The 18,144-nt window shown below is 46.9% G+C and overlaps 1 protein-coding gene across 5 annotated transcripts in view; it reads left to right on the top strand.

The window, feature by feature from the left end:
* ACKR2 (atypical chemokine receptor 2) overlaps window positions 1-17,424 on the top strand; it is a 79,581-nt gene extending 62,157 nt beyond the window's left edge. The window contains exons 1-4 of one of the 5 annotated variants that reach the window (XM_077129655.1): window positions 1,760-1,811; window positions 5,429-5,573; window positions 13,483-13,631; window positions 13,956-17,424. In XM_077129655.1, coding sequence (XP_076985770.1) covers window positions 13,986-15,137 — 1,152 coding nt within the window. In that variant the 5' untranslated portion in view covers window positions 1,760-1,811; window positions 5,429-5,573; window positions 13,483-13,631; window positions 13,956-13,985 and the 3' untranslated portion in view covers window positions 15,138-17,424. Of the gene's footprint in view, window positions 1-1,759; window positions 1,812-5,016; window positions 5,168-5,211; window positions 5,574-5,633; window positions 6,341-13,482; window positions 13,632-13,955 lie in introns of those variants that run through there. The other 4 variants (XM_077129657.1, XM_077129659.1, XM_077129656.1 and 1 more) reach the window with 4 other exon arrangements.
* Window positions 17,425-18,144: the final 720 nt, after the last annotated feature.

Raw genomic sequence — 18,144 nt, 5'->3', positions numbered from 1 at the left:
AACATCTTGATTCAGAAGGGATGGTGCAGTAAACAAAGAGGGTTGGAGTTGAGGGCAGGGGTGGGGAGAATCAGACCATCTGGGCTCAATTCACAGCCCTGGAATTTGGAAAAATTATCTAATCTCTCTGTGCCTTATTTTCCTCCTTATTAAATGGGTTTGCCAGGAGGATTAGATGAGCTAATATGTGTAAAGCACCTAAAACAGTTCCTATTGAGCCCAAGTGCTATGTAAGCTTCAGCTAGCATTATTATTCTGTCCCTCATACCTATTTGGACTCTGCCCAGGTTGGGCACTCGAGGAGGGCCTCCTCAGTGTACAAAAGTGAAAAGGTGAGGGAGTACTCGAGAAAAAATGTACCCATTACAAACTGTGGGCTATAGTTACAGTAATATTTTAATACTCTTTCATCAGCAGAAGCAAATGTACCACACCAATGGGACAATAATAGGGGGGTGTAAGGGATTTGGGAGGATCTGGGTTTCTTTTTAATTTTTATTCCTTTTATGGAGTAATGAGAATGTTCTAAAATTGATCATGGGCTTGTATACACAACTCTGTGATGAAACTGTGAGCCAGTGACTGCATACTTTGGAAGGTTTTTATGGTGGGTGAATATATCTTTTAAAAAATTGCATTTTATAAAAAAAAAAGGTGAGGGAGTAGTCCATGACTGTGAATTAGTTGTGGACTGTGTTGGCTTCCTCAGTTTCCAAAGACCTCAAAGGCATTTCAGAGAAAACAATTTCAGAGAAATGCGTCCCACCCACTTCCAGGCTCAACTCTGAGCACCATTTTCCAAGCCCTACTCGATACTGTCTGTTTTGCTTGAAACCCCAAGGGTGTGTCCACCTGCTGCTATTTGCTGTCCCTGACCTCAAGCCAGCTGAGCATCCCAGTTTCCAGTTATGCACTTGCAGAAGCACAGACAGCAGTCTTCATGGGCAATCCTAGAACCAAGCACAGGATGTCACAGCTTATGGGAATATGGGTATCATTGAATCCAACCCTCACCTCTGCTCTACAGATGGGGAAACTGAGCCCCAGGGAAATTAGAGAAGTCTTTGTGTACAAGAAGCCTTGAGACCAGTCTTAGGTAATAGCTGGTAATTCTGGGAAGGCTTTCCACATAGAAGTATGCATTCACCCAATAAATTTTAATTGAGTGTCTATTACATGGTAAACACTGGTTGGGCGAGGTTGTGGGGAACCCAAACATGAGCAAGAAATCATTTCTGTCATGGAGTATCTGCTGACTAGATCAGAGTTAAAGGAGCTGGGGAGTAAGAAGTAGCAAAGAACTAAGCAGCATGTCACATACAGTGCTGGCAACTGACACTGCGGTGGGCATCAGAAATTCAGATGGCTCCTATCCACTATGTGTTTCCAGGCAAGGGTGAGTAACTTTCCCTCTCTGAGCCTTGGCAACCCGATCTATAACGTGGGTGTCATAACCTCAGCCTGGCCTAGCTCACAGAGAAGAAACCTGGAAAACCACTCTGTTAACTCTAATGTGTCAAACTTGGCTCAAGGTATTTTAGTAAATGTATAAATACACTGATTTTAAACAAATTTGTCCTTGGGGAAAGAGTTCCACATTCTCTCTTAGCTGAAAGTGCCCCCTTTCCCATGCCCTGAGGAAGGGGACCCAGAGCAGATGAACAAAAAGACAATTACCAGTCTGGGGTGGCTGTGGGGGCCGAAGAAAGAGGAAGTGGAAGAGGCAAATGAGCATTTCCTTCCTGTTGTGTGTCAATGAGGGATGTTAGGAAGAAGACGCATTTGCGATTCCGGCAAGACATCTAATCAAAGTGAGTAAATGGGGTGCTAACAGAGCTTTTAAATCGGAGAGCAAGTTCTCAATTCAGGAATTCAGACTTTTAAGACCCTGAAGATGGAACAGACTGACTTAAGGGCTTATGGGCTTAGCCCAGAGTGGGTGAATTTGCCCAAGGAAGACAGAGAAATGGAGAGAAAGAGCCAGAAGATAAGGCAGGGCCAAACCGAGCTGTTTCATACAAGAGCCAGCTTATGGGCAAATGGGCCAGCAGCTCATGTGGGGATAGCGCCCGGCATGTGTGTGCCAATGAAGAAGGTCCCTGACCTTGGGGGATATTGTGGTTTTGCAGGAAGTCAGATTTTCCTCTGAACAATACCCCGGTAGACTCAGGAACCTCAGAGCAGGGGTTCAGGAAGGCCTGGAGAGACTTGGGGAGGTTGCCAGGGGGAGGCAGGCCTAGAGTTGGATTGTGGGGCTCAGCGGGGATCAGGCTGCAGCAGAAGGTTCAGATTCACAAACAGAAGAGAGAAGCAGGTGTTTCAAAATGTTTTGAACTTTTGTTTCCACTTTTCGTTGTAAAAGTAGGTATGTCCATGTTAAAAATACAAGTGCATTAGGAAGTATATAAGAATATAAAGGTTTTAGTGTTTCTATCCTGAAGTGAAAGAGGCATCACAGCCTTTGAGAGAAGCGCTGTGCCTTCTGGCTACCTGACTTCAGAGGCTGAATCCCCTTCCCTCCCAGGGAAATGAAGTCCTTGAATGTCTTAACAGACAGCAAAGATGGTGAGTTCACAGCTTTCTTCCTCCAGTCCATGTTGAAACCCAGGAAGTCCCACTTCTCTCTGACCTGAGTTTCTCTTGCTGCAATGCACCATCTGCTTTGACTGCCCTTACGGCTAGTGGAGAACAGCTGGTCATCATCCCCTGGGTGGAGTATACTTTCTTTGCATGAAAGAATTTGGGCAAATGATGCCCAGCTGTCTGCCACCTGGGCTTCTCAGTAAATCTCCCTGCAGTAGGGTGAGAAGGGGGAGTCCAGGAGGAAAAAATTTAGGACATGAGGTTGACTGGACATGAGGTTGACTGCCAGACAGGGTAGGGGCTGGGGTGGATTATTGGAGGAAGGGATAACTGAAGATGCAATGAAAGGACTGGGACCACCTGTCCACGCTCAGACCTGTCTGGAGCTCCCTGACCCTAGAGCGGTGATTGTCTTCCGCTGACTGAAACCTGCCTCATCCAGGAAAAGCCCCAGCCTTGATTGGGAAGATCCTTCAGTGAGTGCCAGACAAACCTGTCCGCCCACAGGAAAAGCCCCAGCCTTGATTGGGAAGATCCTTCAGAGAGTACCAGAGAAACCTGTCTGCCCATGCAGGGGCTCTGAGCACCCCCCGCCCCAACCTACCCTGCACTCCAGCACGTAGGTATTTGATGGTCTGTGACTGGAGCAAGGTGTGAAGGAGGACAAAATGACTCAGCATCAGTCCAGATTTCAGCAGGAAAATCAGCTCAATTGGAAGCATATAGATTGAGATCTTTTCAAACAGAATGGGACAACTTGAGCAACAAAACAAATAATGATAGTAATGAATTATAACTCACAGAATGAAATAAATACCCATGGGCTCATACTGATAGAAACAGGTAACTGAATAAATAAATGGGGTGAAGGACCAACTCTATAGTAAAATGCCAGCTACTAAATGTATAAGGAATGCTGGAAGTTAAAAATCACAATTAGGCAAACACTACTGTAATAATTGTTGTCAGAAACCATCATCAATGGATATTAAAATCAGTGGGCAAACATATGCAGAGGAACAGGGTATTTGTGTAGTCTTAAAAGTATCTCCCCACAAAATGCGTATAAATTTACAAAGGGAAAAACAGTAATTTCACAGTTGAAAAACCTGGCAGATGCCACTCCCCTGAGGTTGAAGTTACCACCACCAATAATGAGATGCATCAATCATGTAACTCCCAAAATGATGCATTGAGAAGGCACATCAATTCTTGGTGTTTCTGCCTGAAATGCATTATCTCCATCTAATCATGAGGAAACCTCAATCCCAAATTTAAGGTCAGTACTCTTCAAAACTGTCAAGGTTATCAAAGGCAAAGCAAAACTGAAGTGTATACCAAGAATGGAAGAACCTAAGCAGACACATCCAAATGCAATGTGAAATCCCAGATTAGATATTGAGCCAGAGAAAGAATATTTGGTGAGATTTGAATAAGGTCTGTAGATTAGTTACTGGTAACTGGGTCAAATGTTAATTTCCTGGTTTATATCATTGTACTGTGTTTATTTAAGATGCTAACATTAGGGGAAGCTGGCTAATAGGTGTATAGGAATTCTGTGCACTATTTTTGCAACTTTTTGGTAAGTCTAAAAATTATTTTAAAACAAAAAGTTGAAAAAGGTGTGTTTGGGGGAGGGAATGAGGAAACAGCCCAGGTCCTGAAAGTAGCTATAAGATAGAAATCAGGATTTGTGGTTCTTGGTGCAGGTCCTCATTCTCCCCATTGGTAACTGAAAGTTTAGTCTGGGGGGTGGTCTTGGAGATTCTCAGAGTGAGCACCCATTATAGGCTTGACTTCCACTATGGGTGGCCTGTGGACCCAAGAGAAAGGCAAAGTCTGAACCCATGCCCATCTCTCTGGAGACATTCAGTTCTCATCACACCTGTCTGAGTAGATACCATCACCACACCAAACTGGTGGCTCAGAAAGGGAACCCCACCATCTCTTGGTCACACGGCCAGCCAATGCAGAGTCATCTTCATGTGCCCACCATGCCAGTGCCTTTAAACACCTGGCATTATTGCTTCATTATGGTTCCATCCAGGTGGAGGCAACACATATTCGCCAAGCACCTGCCATATGTCAGGCTGGCTGCAGGGCTGGAGGTGAAGGTGGCTGAGACATTGACCTTGGACCCCGAGGCTGCCCTGGGCTGAGCACATGGCAGGCAGTGCATCACATACTGCATTTCTTCTTTCAGGCCCTGCTCCTGCCTGGCCCTGGGCTGGAACTGGTGGGTTAGATATGGTCCTCGCCCTGGGAGATCCTGACCCAGGGGGGAGCAGACAAGTAAACAGGCAGCAAGCAAAAAGGGATACGCCCTGTAATGGGGTAAGCAGAGAGGAGAGGGGAGGGGAAAAGAGGAAAGATAATTTGAAAAGTCTAGAAGATGAGATTATCGGTGACACACCATGGGTGTAGCAGACGCAGCACTGCTTGGAGCACAAAGGCCAGAGAAGGAGACTCTGGATGGACTTTAGAGTGGGGGCAGGCCAGGGGGTAGGATCCTGTTGGGGAGGCATCCGGAAACAACAAAGCTGAAGGCAGGATCTCTGCAGGTGGCATCGGGAAGGGCATCCAGGTGGGTGACAGGGTCAGCAGTGACCAGAAGGTCTGGACCAGAGCCATCAATATCATTGGCCTAGCTGCCAGGGAATTAGTCCAGTAGGTGTGGTTGGGAAAATGTGTTTTTCAAAGCAATTTCACTGTCCCTGGGGGGATGCTCTTTCATGGGGATGTTATTTGAGCTTGATTCATTTGTCAACAGGGGAAACAGCTTGTGGCTGTGCAGCCACGGTGGGGGCAGGGGCAGCGCAAAGGGTGCCTTTTTTTTCCCTCTCAGCCTTAAAGCAGGATGTGTCTGGCCACTGTCCAGTGATGGGAAGAGCTTATAAAGAAGAATTATGCAACCTCTGCACTTCCCTGAAGAAGAGGGACACAGGCACCGCTGCTCTCATCCCGGGCTCAGCGTGGACATCCCCAGGCAGGTGGGTCTGGCTCCAGCAGGCCCTGGCCCTGCCAGGGGCCACTGGGAGAAACTAGTCACAGTAGTCAGGGTAGTGAGCTCAGGTGGTAGGGAGAGGGAGAGGTTAGGAGGGATTAAGAGGTCAGTGTGGAGCTTTTTCTCTAGGGCAGCAGGTTGGAGTAACTGCCTCAGGAGCTGGGGAGAAACGTGGACCTCTGGGCCCTTTCCCCTTGACCCCAGCTCTGAGCATCTGGTCTATGTCAGGCCCAGTGGCTGGGAGTGTTTCTGGAGACTCCATGAGAGTAGGGTCTCAGACCTGGTTGGGTGTCCTCAGGCATTCTCTTCCCTGTCTAGGCCTCAGTTTCCCCAGCTGTACTGTAATGGGGACTGACAAAATGGTCTTTAGTCTTCTCTCCCAGGGTTGAGGTTCCCCAGCTCTGTGGACTTCTGCCACATCCACCCTCCCTCCTTGTGGCCCTGTCCTCCCTTGTACCCCTCAAGTCCTCAGCCCCCCGTACCTGCCCCGAGATTCAAACAGCCTCAAGATCACCTCCCACCTATCCCAGCCTGAGCCAAGTCATTTAATCAGTGAGTTTATCTCATCTCAGGGTCTGGAAGGGAGCCAATAGTTATGTTCCAGGTGCTCATTTAATTATTACAAAACCTCCACAAAATAGGTATTTCGTAAAGAAGAAAATTAAAGGCTCAGGGAAAGGTTGAGTAATTTGCCCAGGGTTGGTCAGCCATAACAAACAGGATCAGTGTGTCTATTCTACCAAGCTGCACTGAGTGAGTATACTACCTACCCTAAGGGGGTGTGGGGCCAGGGCAGGGTGCTTGATTTTATACCCAGAAAATGATGAAATCCAAATGCATTATTTTATAGTGGTAAAATTTCAGGCAACAGTGAAGGAGGCAAAAAATAATACCAATTCAGGAAAGATGTGGAAATTACACCTTCTCCTGTGGCAGTAGCTCCTTGAAGAGTCAGACTATAAAACTGCTTAGTTTTTATTAATAGAAATAAGCTTGCAGGAGGGTGTGTTTACTCTTGTGATTTTATTAGTCACAAACATCCCCAATACCTCATAAGAACCAGGAAACATTGAGTAATGGGTCCCCTGGAGCATGGAGAGCTGGCTGACCTCATGCATCCCAGGGAGTAGAAGGCAGCAATATCTCTCAGGAGGCTGCAAGGGGACCCTGCCCTGCTGGGACCAGGCCACTCACTCCCTTCCAGCCCTGAGATTCTGTGATCCCACAAACCCAGGGAAGGTCGGTTTAATAGATGTGGCTCCAGGGTATGAAAACAGACAGGAAAGAGATCCACCAAAATATCCACATGAGTTATTTCTGGGGGATAGGATAATGGGGGAGTTTTTAGCCTCTTTTCTGTTGTTGTTTTTTTTTTTCTCCTGTATTTTTAAAATTTTACATTGAGCCTATATTACTTTGTAATCAGGAAAATTATATGTTAACAAAGTAAAGAGGAGGGGGCTGCAGTGATCATGAGTCAGAGTCCCAGGCTCTTTGGCCAACTTTGCCTGCCTGCAGCTCAGATGACACCTGCCCATCCCATCATCAGCAGGGGGGAGACTCCAGCAAGGACTCGGATAAAAAAGAGCCTAGAGGAACTATGGAGCTACATGTAATGCCTGGACTGATTACTATAGTTTCCACCGTGTTTTTGTTTTTGTTTTAACATGGGCAGGCACTGGGAAATGAATCCGGGTCTCTGGCATGGCAGGCGAGAATTCTGCCACTGGCCACCGTGGCCCTCTGCTGTGTTTTATAAATCAGTATTTCCTTTGATGGAGCAGCCAGATGGCAGCTGTCCGTCCTGTGAGTCTCAGGAAGGTAGTTCACATGGGCAGAGCTCCCCACGTGCAGTTCCTGATTTCTGATCCTGCTGGGTGTCTTTGGCACATTACTCCCCTTCTCTGAGCCTCAGTTCTATATCTGTAAAATGGGGATGACAGTGGCACCCATCTCGTAAGGACACTGTGTACATTAATACATACTGAGCTTGAGGGAGGGGGCCACAACCAGCTTGTTATTTTCTTTGAAAGGCAGCATAATTTAGAGTTTAAGAGAACAGACTCTGGGCTCCAAATTCTGGTTCTACCACTTAACTGTGGTAGAGTACTACACTACCACTTGTGGGTGGCTTTGGGCATTCCCCAACCTGTCTGGACTGCAACTGTAAAATGGGGCTGATAATATTATTTACTTCTACAAGGTTAATGTGAAGATGAAGTAAGTTAAAATATATATATAGCCTTCACCCCCGCACCCAGTTTATGGTTAGGGCTCCATAAGTGTCATCTGTTATGATTAACAAAATTAATTAATTTAATGAATCAAAATTAATCCTCACCAAATCCTTCACTGTTAGTGTTTTTATCCAATTTTTATGGATGAGAAAACAGGCTTGTGGAGGTCAAGGGCTCCAGGATTTAAGCCTTGCCTTTGTCTTGGGATTTACAGGGCCTGAAGGTTTAAGCCCAAGAGCTCCCAAATTAGGCAGTGAAGCTGAGACCCGGTTCTGCCCCCAGAGTTCTTTCTGGTGTGGCTCTGAGCTCCTGCTCCGATTTTCCATTCACACATCTCCAGCCTTCTAGCCAGCCTTCCACGCAGGTGTCCTGTTACTTCCCCATCTCTAGTTCCACCTCTTGCCACTATCAGTTATGACTCTGGGCCTGGGTTCGAATCCAGATCTGCTATTTACTAGCTGTGTGGCCTTTGGCAAGTTCCTTAGCCTGTCTGTGCCTTAGTTTCCTCATATATAAAATGGAGATAATAGTATAACTCATAGTGTTATAGCAAGAAAGAAATGAATTAATTCATTTTTAAGGTTCTGAAGACACAGCCTGGCACAGAGTAAGTGCTATATAAGTGCTGGATATTGTTACTGTTATATACACGGTTGGAGTTTAATAACTGTTACTGCATCCCCCAAAGGCAGGGTTTCTGTCACGTGTGCCCAACTGCTCTGACTACGCTTCTGCCAGGGCCAGAGGGTTTCTGCAGCCAGACACTATGGTTAGAGCACTCCACAACCCCTGCTTCAATTTTTCCAACCACAGCTGGGCCAGGAATGCAGGGTGGGGATGAGCAGAGGGCAGGAAGGGGCCCATCCTGAGCTGAGCCAGGGCAGAACCCAGGCCTTGGGACCCCATTTCTACTCCAATCCTCCCAAGAGCAGTTGGGGGAGCCCCCTTGGAGAGTAAGATAGGGATGGCTACAGGACCACCTCTGAAGTGGAAACAGTGGGAGTTCTGGGTCAGTCACGCTCCACAGTCACGGGTTCCCAAGGCCACTGGGGTAGGACTGGCTGGGACTGGGGAAACAATTTGCAGAAGGAGGGTCTTGGCTCAGCTGTGTCCAGGGAACCAGCATGGGAGGGAAAAATGAGTAGAAAAGAGAAGGGCAGCAGAGAGGAACCTGTGTTTATTAATCCCACTGTCATTGACCTCTACAAATCCCCAGCCTAGTAGGGGAGGGAGAGAGGTGGCTCTACTTGCAGGAGGTGGGCACAAAGGCTGAGTGACCTTCTGTGAATGCTTGGGGGTCTGGGGATGCAAGCTTCACCAGGCCAGCAGCCTGGGCAAGCTTTTGGGAAGAGGATTTAGGTTGCATTTTAAAAGAGGATATGATTTCTAAATTCTAAGAAAGTGAGCAAACTTACTGTCCACTGGAAGCCATCTCAAATGGTGTTCTTCTTTTATATTCTGAAAGCTGGTGTGGTCTCTGAGGGTCATGTTTGATCTTGTTTATTTGTTCTCTGGTTTCAGCTCCACTGTGAGCAGCACATGCAGCTTGGTGTGCTGAGGGCAACAACTTGCATGGCCTCTGCCCTCAGGGCTCTTAGCTGGTGGGGGTAGAGCAGGTGTGGAAGATGGAAGGTGGTGGGAGACACTGGGAGGGAGACAGTAGGCCAGGCAGGTGCAGGTTAAGTTCTACAGGATTCTGATCAACAATATGATGGCTTAACATTTAACAGTCAGCTCTAGGGTTGGGGGCAGGGGCAGGGGGACTGTGTGGAGTGAGGAAGGAGGCAACATCTGATTTGTGGCATTTGCTGTGATGTAAATACTCTCACCATGACCAATTTCAAGCTGTCAATTTAATGTCACTGAATGCAGAGTTGGAAAGAGAGGCTCTCTCCAGCCAGTAAAAGCTGTCTCCAGCACACTGCCAGCTCTGGATCTTCTTTGGCAGTCATTGCTGGAGCCAGAAGTCCCACCATCAGAGCCTCATCCTTCAAATCTAAATTTCCTCCATACAGAAAGAGGGGGCTAAGGGGAGGCATCACCAGTTTCACCTTGTATTGCTATGGTTGTCTAATTCTGGGTCCATTATTTACTGATCTGAGGCTGGGAGCAATTGGGCTTCACCTCTCCAAGCCTTGGTTTCCTCATCGGGAAAACTGGGATTACAATAGCACTGCCTCCCAGGATTATGATGAGGATTAAATGAAAAAATTACATATTAAGTGCTCAGTTCAGAGAGGGAATTCAACTAACATGGCTGCCTCTTATTAGGTAAACATAGAAATATCTTCCCTCTCGTCTCAACTGCAATGTTTCTGAGAGGACTTGGGAGGTGAGCCCTGGATCCTCAGGAGGAGACACTGCTGCTCCAGGCAGAGGTCATCATGAAGTTGAGGTTGGGGGCAGCCAAGCCCAGTGGTCTCAGGAAGTTATGAAGAAGATGTTTCTGCCCCAGAGACAAGCCATAGTTTACCTCTGTGGCCCTTGGATTAATTGTAGGGGAAGCCTGGGTGATCTTGCCCTTGCTGTCTCTATTCCATTAAGTCTCCTGGAGTCCCCAAAAGTCCCACTGCACAGCTTCCTCAGGGATGCCTTATTACCTACCAATTCATATTAGGGTGTGAATGACACACACACCAATTCATTTCTTGCAAGTTGTGGCTGAATCAACCAAACAAGTTGAGGCAATAAAGAAAAGTGAAAACAATAAAGGAAAAACAGAATGGGAATAGGGGTGAGGTAGACAGAGACCTGAACTACAGTCAGGAACAGCATGGCTACTGACTACTCACTTTGTGCCTTGCACAGGTTGCTTCCCTACTTTGATCTCATCTGTAATTTGAAGGTGAACATGATGTTGTCTCCCTCCCTCGGTCTGAGATTCTGACATGAAAGGTCATGGGAGGTGTAGTAGTTTCCTATTGCTGCTGTAACAAATTGTCATAAATTCAGTGGCTTAAAATAACCCCAATTTATTATTTTATAGTACTGGAGTTCTGAAATCTAAAATGTGTCAGCAGAGATGTGGTCCTTATGGGGGCTCTAAGGGAGAATCTGTGCCATGTTTCTTCTAGCCTCTGGAGGCTCCCTGCATTCCTTGCCTTGTGGCTACATTACTCTGACCTCCACTTTCATTGTCACATCTCCTCTGACTCTCCCCCCTGCATCCCTCTTATAAGGAACCTTATGATGACCTTGGACCCACCCAGATAATCCAGGAAAACCTCCCCATCTAAGGATCCTTCACTTAATCACACTTACAGAGTTTCTTCTGCCATATATGGTAACATATTCACAGGTTTGGGGGATTAGGAGGTAGATATCTTTAGGGTCCATTATTCTTCCTACACAGGGAGGTTGCATTTTCCACAGGGGCACAATAGAGCCTTGGAGCCCTTATGATGGAATCTCCAGCCTCCAGACCTGCCAATGAGGGCAATCTCCTGAGTAAGCAAGACCTCCTAAGCCCAAATCACAACTTCCTTCTGTGCCCCTCTCAGGTGGCTCCTTTTAGTAACTGCTGGGTGGGGCAGAACAGAGGCCAAGGATGAGATGGGACAAGGGACAAAGCACCATGCCTGGAATCCAAAGACCTGGGTTTCAAATGCAGCTTGGCCAATGACTCCGTGTGTGACAATGGGAAAGTTCCTTTGCTCCCAGGTTAAATGGGGCTGACAGCTCCTTCCTGGTTTGGATTACCACAGTGTGGGTAAAAGTGCCCAGTTGATGTAATGTGCATATGAGGGGATCTGGTTGCTGTCGTTGATGTTATTGATGAAAGTAACAGGAAGGGCTGGTGGCTTCAGAAGCTAGAAGGAACTGGAAAGATTTCCAGAGTGAAAGACCAGGGAGCTGGAGGCTCTGAGAGGGAAGGGGACAGAATGTTTCAGGTGGAGATAGCTCTTCAAAGGGGGCCTGACCTAGGTTGGTACATGCTGACTCTGTCCTCTGGCTTTGATCAAATCAATCATCAGACTTGGCTGTTTGCTAAAGTGAAAGTTTGGTCCAGGTCACGGTCAAGCTCAGTGCTGACAGTCCAGAAAAGGCAGGAGTCTAAATATCAACCCCCCTAACTAATATGCCCTAAATTAGGCCGAAGTGCAAAAACCCCTCCCCAGCAGCTCACAGACTCCCATCACCAGCCACATGTTGGGAGTGTCCTTATTGTTGCCCAGGAAAGGGAGGGGCTCAGGGACGAGAGAACCTTGATGCTCAGGAGAGGAATGGAGGAGCAAGAGAGAAGGGCATGGTGCCAAGTTTCTGAGGCCAGATAGGGGAAGAGCTGGGCCCTAGACAAAGCCACCCAGGCTGATATCTCATTGTGGGACAAGACATGAGTGTTATTTTCCTCAACGTCTGGCCCAGATGCCATTTGACAGGAGCCCAAGTATGGGGCAGAGGCTCATGGAGTGGAAGGATTCCAGGGCTCCTCTGGGAGAGGGCCCACCTCTAAAGTGTTGGATATTTCCATCAGTGTCATGGATACTGGAGGGTCAGCTGAGGGGCCTGAGTCAATGTCTCCTTCCAAATTCTACCTAAAAAAAAAGACAAAACTTCTACCAGGAAGGACTGGAGGAAATATTTGCAATAAATATGAAAAAAGTTAAAATCCTTACTATATAAAGACCCTATAAAATGAGAATGCTACCCCATTAAAGTAATATAAAATTCATAGAAAAAATACAGTTGGGCATTGAATATGTGAAAAAGTTCAACCTCACTTGAATAAAAGAATAAAAAATAAAATTTAGAGGTATAGGGTGGAGTTGATTGCATTTCTTAGTTTAGTGCTGGTTATTATCCTCAGACCACAGACCAGTCTCTGGTGTGGACACTTGTCTGCTTGTGCCACTTATCTGTGATATCCTTCCTGTCGGCCCCCAACCAATCCCCTCCCCACTGGTGAACATTCTACAGTGTCGAACAGGAATATGATAGAACATAGTCCTTGATTCGTGACAGACTTATCCCTGGTTCATGTGATGTTCTCTTTTAAAAATTAATTCTTTTTAATAACTACCCAAGAAGCTACGTCCTCTGAGGAAACTAGGCCATTGACAGTAACCTACCCCATCTCTGTGGCCCATCCGTACCCCATGCCTCTGGCTTCTTCTGTCCAAGTAGTGCCATCTTGAATCCTGTTCCTGTCATTCTCCTGCTTTCCCTTTCATCTGTTTGTACTCCTTCTGAGTATATTTTTTGGTTTCATTTGTCTTAACTTTATTTACAAAGTTTCACATTGCACATATTCTTATGTGACTTGGAGGTAAGAGGACAGATGCAGGAGGCGTTAAGGAGGTAGAGACTGACTGGTTGGAAGTGAGGGGAGCAAGGGAGGAATCTGGGACGTGTCCCATGTTTTAGTCTTAGGTGAATGAGGAGTCAGTGGTACCATCTGCTTAGACAGACCCAGGAGAGGAGAGGCTGGTGGGAGGATGGTGAACCCAGTTCCGGGCAAAGCAATAATATAAACTAACATTTATTAAGTGCTTACTCTGTGCTAGGTATTCTTCATAGAGCTTGAAGTGCTGTACATGTATTGTCAGTAGTAAGCCTCATGAGAACCCCGCAACAGTGGCACTATTATTATTCTCATTTTAAAGAAGGGGAAACTGAGACATGGAAAGACGTAACATGATGGATTATACTCTCTTGCAGCAAACGTAAAAATACAGTATAAAACATTTTAAGAAATGTTAATACATAGCTGGACTTGAAGGCAAGGAAAATCCCCACTTAACAGACTTTAAAAGAACTGAAGGCCAGAGTGGACACCTGGACATTCATTAAAAGAAGCCCCCCTGAAGGTAAGCTCTTTATTTTAAAAAGTAATTATAAGCCTCACAAGGAAGAAGACATTATGTCTTTTTAAATGTTGAGGAAAAAACTAAATAAGCAGAACCATGATGAAATAACTGGATACTACATAAACCTCTAAAGGTTAAGAAAAGTAACATAACTAAGTGGGGGAATCAGGCTCCTAAAGTTCATGCTCTTAATTGCTAGACTACTGTTACTGCTGGAGATTTTAAGAGCCTATAGGACACCCCAGGGCAGTAGTAAAAGTGGCTTGGAGAGAGGTAGTGAATGTCTGTTTCACCATGTAATTTCTCTCACACCTCATATTGCAGAACTACAGGACTGAGTGTGTACTCCCTGACATGGCTGCTACTGCCTTCCCCCTGCTGCTTCCCACCGAGGATACCAGTTCAGAGAACAGCAGCTCCTTCTATGACTTTGACTACCTGGATCAGCTGGCCTTTATGCTCTGCAGGAAGGATGCGGTACTGTCCTTTGGCCAGATCTTCCTGCCTGTCTTCTACAGCCTGATCTTTGTATTGGGCCTGGGTGGGAACCTCCTTCTTCTTGTGGTCTTACTCCGGTATGTGCCTCGCAGGCAAATGGCTGAGGTCTACCTGCTGAACTTGGCCATCTCCAACCTCCTGTTTGTGGTGACGCTGCCCTTCTGGGGCATCTCCGTGGCCTGGCATTGGGTCTTTGGGAATTTCTTGTGCAAGGTGGTGAGCACTCTCTATACCATTAATTTCTACAGTGGCATCTTTTTCATTAGCTGTATGAGCCTGGACAAGTACCTAGAGATTGTCCATGCCCAGCCCTACCATAGGCTGAGGACACGGGCCAAGAGCCTACTCCTTGCTTTTATGGTGTGGGCTGTGGCCCTGGCCATCTCCATTCCTGACATGGTCTTTGTGCGGACACATGAAAACCCCAAGGGTGTGTGGAATTGCTATGCAGATTTTGGTGGACATGGGACTGTCTGGAAGCTCTTTCTCCGCTTCCAGCAGAACCTCCTGGGATTTCTCCTTCCACTCCTTGCCATGATCTTCTTCTACTCCCGCATTGGCTGTGTCCTGGTCAGTCTAAGGCCCCCAGGAAAGAACCGGGCTCTAAGGATGGCTGCAGCCCTGGTGGTGGCCTTCTTTGTGCTGTGGTTCCCGTACAACCTCACCTTGTTTCTGCACTCACTGCTGGACCTGCAAGTCTTTGGGGACTGCAAGGTCAGTCAGCACCTGGACTATGCCCTGCAGGTGACCGAGAGCATTGCCTTCCTTCACTGCTGCTTCAGCCCCATCCTCTACGCCTTCTCCAGCCGCCGCTTCCGCCTATACCTGAAGGCCTTCCTAGCCACTGTGCTCAGACAACAGCTGGCACCTGGCAATGCCCAAGCCCCTCTACCCAGCTCTTCTCAGAGCAGCAGGCTCACTGCCCAAGAAGAAATGACCAACATGAATGAGCTTGGGAAGAGGCAGGCAGAGGGCTCCCCCAACAAGGAGGGTGTCAGAAAAAGTTAAGGTAGAGTGGCCCTGCCACGGTCTGGTGAGAGCTATCAGGAACTCCATCACTATAGAAAAAAATGCTCTTGCCAAGGTTCCAGTGACCATATTGCTAAATCTAATGGTCCATTTTTAGTTCTCAGCCATTCCCCAGCATTCGATGGCATGCTTACTCTTGTCTTTCTCCACGTTCTTCACTTTCTTCCAGGACAACATATTATCTTGCCTGAATTGCTGCATTCGTTTCCCAACTGAGCCACTGTTACTCTTCTGGTGTCTAATTTTCAAACAGGAGACAGTGAACATTTAAAACACTTAAATCAGGTCATGCCTCTCCTCAGCCATCACTGCCACCTCCCTTGGAGGAGAACCCAGGTCCTTAACAGTGACTCCTCCCCCCCATCCCAAGGGCTCTGTGATCTGCCTTTCCTGTCTGGTCTCAACTCCACCGTGCCCTCTCTGGCTCCCTCTGGTCTGGACACACTGGCCTCTGAATTGCTTCTCAATCACCCTAGGGCCTTTATTCCAGCTGTTCCCTCCTGCTGGAATGCTCTTCCCCCAGCTGTCTGCTTGGCTTACAGACCTCAGGTCTTGACCCAAATTTCACCTTCTCAATTAGACAACACCTGTCTCCTCTATTTAATATTTAACAACCTGCCTGACCTTAATGCTTCTAATCTTCCTTCCTCTGTTCCACTGTTAAGATTTTTCAATAACGCTTATCTCTTTCAGTTACGGGTCCTGTCTCCCCAGAAGGCATGTTCAAGCCTTGATCCCAAATCCTATAGATGTGATCTTACTTGGAAATGGGGTATCTGAGGATGTCATATATTAAAGATACAGCTAAACTGGATTAAGGTGGGTCCTAAGCCAATATAACTGTTCTTATTAGAAGAGGAGAATGGGGCACAGACACATAGATAATGGGAGGATACCATGTGACAACTGAGGCAGAGATGGAAACCCAGGGACTGCCAGCAAACCACCAGAATACACAAGAGGCAAGAAAAGATTCTCCCCAACAGATTTTGGACTTCTAATCTCCAGAACTGTGAGGCAATAAATTTCATTGTTTAAAGCCAATCTTTCATGGTATTTTCTTAGAGCAGCACTAGGAAATGAAGGCATTTTCTAATATTCAATAGGATTTGCTTATTAAATTTTCGATTATGGTCTCCTGCCCACTGCTCCCTGCAAACTCCCCAGGTCAGGGATCTTGGTTTGGCTCACTGATGGATGCAAGCACCTCGCACAGGGCCTGGCACATAGCAAGTGTTCAATAAGTAGCTGTGAAATGCATGGGTGTGGAAAGAGTATTTTCCCTCCACCCACCATGCTCCCCACATTCCCTGTGGCTGTATCAGCTTGGGAGAATCTGGTTTGAAAGACCATCTTGGAAGCCTTAATGGTAGCTCCAGGGTCTGGCAATCAGGAGCACTGGGAGGTGGTGGAGGTGCTCTGCCCAAGTTGCCTTTGGGAATATGGGCAGACTGCAGGAGAGAGGCAGAGTGAATACCATGTTCCCTATGGGCCAGAAGAATATGCCCTCCAGCTCTCCTTCACCTCCTAAGCCTCATCTATGGAGCCTTTAGAGAGCCCCAGAACTTCCAAAATCAAGTACAAATCTATGCCTGACCTCAAGGCTAGGGCTTTGGCAAGTAGAATCCAATGTACCTTCCCAGCCTTACATTCTTTCACTCCCTTTTCACTTCCAAGGTGCCAGGTCCCCCTTGCTATTCCTGCATACTCCCACCTCTAAGCTTTTGCTCATGCCAGCTCCCTCACGGAATAGGGATCATTTTCCAGCCAAGCATCCACTCCCCTTTGTCTTGTCACCTGTGGTAGTTTGAAGCTGTTTGTCCCCCAGAAAAGATCATGTTCTTGTAATCCTGTTGCAGACATATTGTGAGTGGGACCTTTCTGTTAGGTTATTTCAATTGAGATGTAACTCACTTCATTCAAGGTGGGTCTTCATCCTCTTACTAGAGTCCTTTTTAAGAGTACAAAAGACAGAAAAAAGCCCCAGAGGAGTTTAGAGAAAAGTCCCAGAGAAGGTAAGGGAGACAGAAGCTAAAGGAGAGAAACAAGCAAGCCACTGAAACCAGAAGCTCGAAGCAACGAAACCTGGGAGAGAAGAACGAGTAGGCATTGCCATGTGCCTTGCTATCTGACAGAGGAGTCCAAGTTTGCCAGTAGTTGGTTTTCTAGGAGAAAGTATCATCCTGTTGATGCCTTACTTTGGACATTTTCCATGCCCTCAGAACTGTAAACTTTAAAGCTAATAAATCCTCATTGTTAAAAGCCAGTCCATTTCAGGTATATTACATTTCATCAGCTTTAGCAAACCAAACATAACTTAATCCCATTTATTCTGGGAAACCACACTTAGTCACTCTGCTCTGTGGTTTGAGTGAGGGTGGGGCAGAGCCTGGGGCTTGGGTCAATTATGGCCTCATGTTCCCCTGGACATGATGATAACTTGCGTAACCCAGTCAGATCCAATGAAATGCACTGCGACTGGAACATGCTACAACATAAGCATGAAACTGAAGCTGAGAGGATGTGAGGTCTGAAGTTGCTCCCTCCACCAACCTCAGCTTCAGAAGGTGGAGAGGGGGTGTGCAAGTGAGTGAGAAGTTTCTGGAGGCAGTGTTTGAGCTCCACAATCAAGGTGTAGTTGAAGCCCATTCCCATTACGGATTTGCCAGGTACATGAACCAATAAAGTCCTTTACACTTTGGGGTCGTATTTTTTGTTATCTGATATCCCCAGGTTGGGGCTTTCCTCTCTGGGTCTCCACTGGGGGCCATCCTCACATCTCCCCTGCCCACTGACACAGCCTTTGAGAAACCTTTTCCTAGAGAGCCCACAGTGATGTCCTCTTTCCAGAATGTCTAAAGAACCCACTGCTTTCTCCCACGTCACAGAACCTCATGCAGAATTGTCCATGCTTTGCCATGTCTATCCTGCAAAGCTCAGCCCAGAGCCTGGCACACGGTGTCCTCAGGAGGAAACGTCTAGGTGA

Source organism: Tamandua tetradactyla, chromosome 15 (assembly GCF_023851605.1).
Source record: "Tamandua tetradactyla isolate mTamTet1 chromosome 15, mTamTet1.pri, whole genome shotgun sequence".
Lineage (NCBI taxonomy): Eukaryota > Metazoa > Chordata > Mammalia > Pilosa > Myrmecophagidae > Tamandua > Tamandua tetradactyla.
The sequence above is the reverse complement of the archived record's forward strand: the minus strand, read 5'-3'. Positions and strand labels throughout refer to the sequence as shown.